Here is a 5,739-nt window from a genome sequence, read left to right as displayed (position 1 = left end):
TTTTATGCTATCCAAGGCATGTATAGGTGAAAATGAACCAAAGAAGCTAACTTAAGTTTTAAAATATGTAGTATGTAATGTCAGCTTAAACATGGCGTGTTCTCCACATGGATGTGTTGTATTATCTCACTCACTACTCAACATTGTATTTTTAAACCTATCGTGTCATCTTTACATCATGCATCATGTATAACAAAGTACATTACTATCTTCTTGAATAGCTACATACATCTCCGTCTTACGTCAAAACATATCATAACTTAGTTTTACATGCCTCGTAAATTCTTATGTACGTGTCGTGTGCACGGTTCCATATTTATAAAATTGTAATTAAAGAGTTATATAACATTCTTCTTCATGATTATACACCAATGCATATCAAAATACATGCTCTAATCTCCTTACTTATCCTATAATCAAATTACACATCTTACAATAATACATTCTATAATAAGAAACATGTGTTATAAAACAACTTATTCACAAAGTTGTGGTCATTTATTTAAAGAAAAAAATAATTTTAATATTTTCGATATTGAAATTGATTATAAACTAATCACATTTTTGTTTATCAAACTCAATGTAATAATACCCAGGATTAACCGTTTGGAGTTAGAGTGTGTTTGGCTAAACTTAAGAAATGAGTTTTGTTAACTTATTGTTGATTCCATACCTTACTAATTCCATACCGATACAAATTAAATGAATGTTTAAATAGACAATTTTTAAAAACAACTTATAATGACATGTAACCGAAGATAAATCATTTTTGATAACTTACTTTCACTAGTTTGTCAAAACTTTTTATAAGTTATAGTTATTCAATGTGTAGTAAATTTTAGTCATTTTGCTAAATACTAATAATATTGGGAGAATTTCATATATACCCTTCTTAAACTTCAAAATATCATATTTACCCAGCTTAATTTCTTAATATCATATTTACCCTTCATAAACCTTCAAAATATCATGTTTGCCCAAATCCTTTTTTATAATGTTTTTAATATTTTATAATATTTTTTTATACCTTAGAATTATTACAATAATTAAGAAATTTAACCATATTATCCTTACGTCTATTATAATGGAATATAAAATTCTAAATTGTTGGAATGTCGGCCTCTTGATAGACAAAAAGATTCATCTTCAACCCTTTTATGGAATGTATATTTTAATTGTTTTGTTTTTGTTGTTGTTGGTTATTATTATGTTCTAGATGAAGGATATTTTAAATATTACCATTAATATTTTGATGTTTAAAAAGTGTATATATGATATTTTGATATTTAAGAAGGACATATATGATATTTTGATGTTTAAAAAGGACATATATGATATTTAGAAATTTTATGAAGGGTAAATATGATATTTAGAAATTAAGTTGGGTAAATATGATATTTTGATGTTTAAAAAGAGCATATATATTAATATTTATCAACTTATTAGACAAGCTAAAAGCACTTGGCCATTTCAAATAATACACCCCGGTCTTCGCACTTCAACGGTTCAACCTATCAGAACTCCATCAACGCCCATCAGAAAACACCATGTCTGAAAACGAATTCATAAAACCAAATGTAGTCGACAGTGATGATGACGATGATACAGTTTGCTTGGGCGAATCTTTCTTCATAGATGACAAGTATCTCCTTCTCTAATACGTAAATAAACAGCGAACAGCAATTGATCGATTTCGCTATTGATTCATTTTCTTTTTCTTATCTTAATGTGCAGCTATGAGCTTACTACGTTTACATTTGGGCCACATGTCCTTCAACTTCTTTGTCTCCAATCATCTTCGAGTATGTTTTGTGCTTTCCACTTCTCACGTTTATTACTTGTCATTCCTTTTTAGGGTTTCAGGTTTTAATAATCCGCCATTGATTTTAGGAAGTAAAAACTTCATACTGATTTCGTCTTACATACCTATATTCAATTGATATCAGGCATGAATCCGGTAAGACCGATTCGCGATTCATCTTCCACAACCAACTAATTTCTTATTAGGTCATATAATCGTATTCTCTTCGATTCAATACGATTTCATTTCAAACTACTATCTTTTGTTGTTGCAGCTGATTTCGATTTAACTGGACAGTTAGTATGGCCTGGTGCAAGGCTGTTGAATGAATACCTTTCAAATAACGTTGAGCTGCTACAAGGTTGTTCTGCTGTAGAATTAGGATCTGGTGTAGGTCAGTTATGTTTTCAAATACTACATTCTATTGTTTTAAATGTTTACATTTCTATCTGGAAAGTTTTTGGCTTTAGTTATTCATATTCAGAAATGGTGGTGTGTATGTGTGTGTAGGTGTTACAGGCATACTTTGCAGCAGATTTTGTCATAAAGTCGTGCTTACAGATCATAATGATGAAGTCCTCAAGGCACGATTGCAAGATTCAATTTTTTCTGCATAAACATATGGTAAGCTTTTTATTTTCTGGGTTGTAACTATTTACATAAATTTCCCTTTTCAGATCTTGAAGAAAAACATAGATCTTCATGTATCTTCTGACAACCCTAGTTCATGTTCTGGTAAGATTAGTAAATCAAGACACATATTTTGGAACTTGTTATCTAATATCAAGATTACTATGAACAGCTTTAAGTTCAGAGAAACTAGAATGGGGAAACACTGATCAACTTAACCAAATAATACAAAAGCATCCGGAAGGATTCGATCTTATTCTTGGAGCTGACATCTATATCCTATCATTTCTATCATTTCTTTCTATTAGAAAATTGTGTTTTCAATTCTTTTTTTATGAACAAATCAATGAAATTGCGAATGCTATTTCTTGACAATTGGTAAGCTTTCAGCAAAATAGTGTTCCTCCACTCTTTGACACTGTGAAAGAGCTTCTTTCTCAACATGGGAAAAAGCAATGTAGGTTCATATTGGCTTATGTCTCACGTTCTAAAATGTATGTGACTCTTTCTTTTAGGGTTCTTTTTAGCATCTTTCTTTTATTTCTTTTTATTATTAAGAAATTACCAAATAATTAGCTTTTTAATAATACATTCTTTTACAGGATGGATGCAATGGTACCCAAAGAAGCGGGTAATCACGGGCTAAAGATCCATGAAGTTGATGGGACCCGATCAGTGATTGGAAATCATGAGGGGGTTATATATGAGATAACCCTTTAGAAACTTAGAAAAATTAATTAAATATGATTCTTTGATAATTCATAATTGTGTGGAATATATCTTTGAATGTTAAATGATTGACAAAAGACAAATTACACCAAATAGCAATTTTACTTATCTTTTTCACCAATATAAACCACCTACTTTAATTTTTTCACCAATAATATTTCATACAATGCAACAAAATAGGGAAAGAGGAAGTCATTATAATATATTGAAACAAAAGATTAAATACTATGTAGTAGAAGTTGTTGTAGTAGTGTTGGTGTTTGAAGAATCAAAGTTGAGTTTAATGCCTTTCCCATATGCAGCAATTAGCAAAGCCTCAGCTCGGCCTACAATCAACAACCAATGAAATGCATTTGCATCAAACTATGCGATCAGAATGAGGAGGGTATTCATGTCTTTTTTTCAGATAATCAGAGTAGAAATAATGTGTAGACATGAATGAAAGTACCATGATCCTTTTTCCTTCTCAGAGATGAACTTATTTGTGGAAATAGATTGCATGCAAGTGCCCGGCTATTATCCTACCAAAATTTCACAATCAAAAGATTTTGTATGTTTAAAAATTAAAAGTATATATATTCCTAAGGCATTAAGGAAGAAAATTAAACCTTTGTTGAGCCATTTCCAGAGAGTTTGAACTCACTTTTCCAACGCATAGATGGCACTGGAACAACAGACACTTCAGATGCAACCAGGACTCCAATCCATAGCCCATAATTAAATCCACCACTCCACCATCCCTATAATTACACAAAACAATATTATTATTTAGTAATAATGAAAACAAATCTAGAAAAATTAAACCAACTTTAAGTTAAGTCATAACTAAACTAACCTGTTTCCCATCCCCTGGAAATGGAATTGATTGTTCTATGTATGCAGTTGTTCCTGAAACCAACTTAACAAGTTATAACAAAACTATGTTTTAGAATTCATTTCTTCCTATTATATAGCATTTACTTTGAGAGATTCTACCCAATTATAGCAATTTTCATCCGAATACAATGCTGTTGTTGGGTAGATTTTTTTTTTTTTTAAAAGAAGAAAAAAATGATGGCAGAAAGAGGAACATACCAAGTGGAATATTAAAACTTCTAAGCAACTCAACCATGGCATTTGCATCCAAACGACGCCTTACACGGTTGCCTACAAGTACTTTCACATTAGGGGAATCATACACCTGAAAGATACAAATAAGTTAGAGCTTAATGAGATTAAATCTTGTTCCTGTTAATACCACTGAATAAAACAAGAAATATAAAAAGCAATATCAGAGAATTCAAGAAAATATATCATTCGGATGTACTTTCACTTATTTGTAATATACAGATATCATTGCCAAAAAATCATGAGTTGGCTATGGATTATTAGTTACCTGAGCAGAATAGCCGAAATCATTTGTTTTCAAGATCGCTAATGCACCTGAAACATCAGGGTCAATCCCGATAACCCATTGTGAACCGGAATTGCTTGAAGGAACCTCTTCATTTCCACAGCTCACGTCATTTTCTGGTATAGGGTTTTCTGTTTCCTTGAGGGGAGGAGGGCAAGTGAGAGACTGTAGCCATTTCTCTTTGAGCTCGTCAGCAGAAACCTTACTTATTGACTTGGTTTTAGCACTCTTAGGTGTGCATAATTTTGGGAGAGAGGTAGAGAAACGCTCGGAGACGATGGAACGTAAGCAAAGTGTTGTGGTGATAGCTCTGAGATTACAGGGAAAAATTGGGGTCATGGATTTTGGGGAGATTTGCAGTTGATGATGATGTTGATGAAATTGGAGAGCTCCCATCAATTAGAATGAATGAACTTCAAAACAAAATGGATTGTTGGTGGGTTTTCCGTTAACGGTGGTGCAGGTCCTGGTGGCGGTGAGATTAGGGGGAGTAATCGGAGCGATGAATTGCAGAGAAGAGCGCGGGATGTTGTGGTGGCGCCAAACACAAGAGTGAAAGAGTTTGAGAAGATGAATTATATTCCAATATTTTCGTGTAAAGAACAGATTACAGTGTAATATAGATAATAGGCTACATAAAGAACTAAGAAAGAAAGATAACCTATGAAAAAGCCTAAGTTTATATGAAATTGACACTTTGCCCTTTAATGGGATCTATGTTCGTTTGTACCACATATTTGTCTCATTTTTTGCATTTTTTCCAAATAGGCGGTTGCTAGAAGGTTTACTGGTTACGCACCCACCGGAGCTACTTTAATGAGAAGGCCATGTGGCCTCTCATTAACCAAATGATGATCACTACCCCGTTACGAAGACGTTAGACATAGAGCTTCGCACCCTGTCACTCCAACATCATCTCTCTCGTTGTGAATCGTACCTTCTATTGAGAAAATCTTGCACTATTGGGAGGAATTCATCACGAAATCCAAGTATTTGAAGTAAATTAGGTGTACATTGTTCGTAACGTTGTTCAAGCAGAAAGAAATTTGGGTAATTATCGTGTTGAGTTGTTCAATTGATAAGTATATCACATCAATGATTAAAGATTTATCTACTTACAATTCTTCAAGTTTGTTTGTGAACAAGAGGGGAGGTTTTCATCAATAAGGGTATTCGTACCAAGAAC

General features: G+C 32.6%; 2 protein-coding genes across 3 annotated transcripts; one reads left to right on the top strand and one right to left on the bottom strand.

The window, feature by feature from the left end:
• Positions 1 to 1,466: 1,466 nt before the first annotated feature.
• Positions 1,467 to 3,253, top strand: LOC144997829 (Putative methyltransferase family protein). Its single transcript, XM_078957695.1, has 8 exons — positions 1,467 to 1,642; positions 1,735 to 1,802; positions 2,076 to 2,195; positions 2,312 to 2,385; positions 2,479 to 2,536; positions 2,604 to 2,705; positions 2,814 to 2,925; positions 3,034 to 3,253. Exons 1-8 carry the CDS (start codon positions 1,548 to 1,550, stop codon positions 3,149 to 3,151), a joined length of 747 nt encoding a protein of 248 aa, XP_078813821.1. The 5' UTR covers positions 1,467 to 1,547; the 3' UTR covers positions 3,152 to 3,253.
• Positions 3,254 to 3,283: 30 nt separating this feature from the next.
• LOC144997827 (Holliday junction resolvase MOC1, chloroplastic-like) lies at positions 3,284 to 5,191 on the bottom strand. 2 transcript variants are annotated; one of them, XM_078957694.1, is made up of 6 exons: positions 4,536 to 5,186; positions 4,235 to 4,340; positions 3,996 to 4,048; positions 3,769 to 3,900; positions 3,609 to 3,681; positions 3,284 to 3,486 (listed from the first exon to the last, which is right to left on the bottom strand). In XM_078957694.1, exons 1-6 carry the CDS (start codon positions 4,947 to 4,949, stop codon positions 3,386 to 3,388), a joined length of 879 nt encoding a protein of 292 aa, XP_078813820.1. In that variant the 5' UTR covers positions 4,950 to 5,186; the 3' UTR covers positions 3,284 to 3,385. The 2 variants fall into 2 exon arrangements, 1 of the variants encoding a protein (XP_078813820.1); XR_013659956.1 differs by having other exon boundaries at positions 3,459 to 3,486; positions 3,804 to 3,900; positions 4,536 to 5,191.
• Positions 5,192 to 5,739: the final 548 nt, after the last annotated feature.

This window comes from Lactuca saligna, chromosome 5 (genome assembly GCF_052625555.1).
Source record: "Lactuca saligna cultivar CGN05327 chromosome 5, ASM5262555v1, whole genome shotgun sequence".
NCBI lineage: Eukaryota > Viridiplantae > Streptophyta > Magnoliopsida > Asterales > Asteraceae > Lactuca > Lactuca saligna.
The sequence above is the reverse complement of the archived record's forward strand: the minus strand, read 5'-3'. Positions and strand labels throughout refer to the sequence as shown.

What these genes read in the sequence shown, in the direction of transcription:
- LOC144997829 (XM_078957695.1), top strand. Translation starts at nt 1,548, where the DNA reads ATGTCTGAAAACGAATTCATAAAACCAAATGTAGTCGACAGTGATGAT. An exon ending in TTGTCTCCAATCATCTTCGA is followed by an intron (nt 1,803 to 2,075) that starts GTATGTTTTGTG and finishes TTGTTGTTGCAG; the next exon opens with CTGATTTCGATTTAACTGGA. An exon ending in CAACCCTAGTTCATGTTCTG is followed by an intron (nt 2,537 to 2,603) that starts GTAAGATTAGTA and finishes TACTATGAACAG; the next exon opens with CTTTAAGTTCAGAGAAACTA.
- LOC144997827 (XM_078957694.1), bottom strand. Translation starts at nt 4,949, where the DNA reads ATGGGAGCTCTCCAATTTCATCAACATCATCATCAACTGCAAATCTCC. An exon ending in ATTTCGGCTATTCTGCTCAG is followed by an intron (nt 4,341 to 4,535) that starts GTAACTAATAAT and finishes TGTATCTTTCAG; the next exon opens with GTGTATGATTCCCCTAATGT. An exon ending in CTGGAAATGGCTCAACAAAG is followed by an intron (nt 3,682 to 3,768) that starts GTTTAATTTTCT and finishes AAATTTTGGTAG; the next exon opens with GATAATAGCCGGGCACTTGC.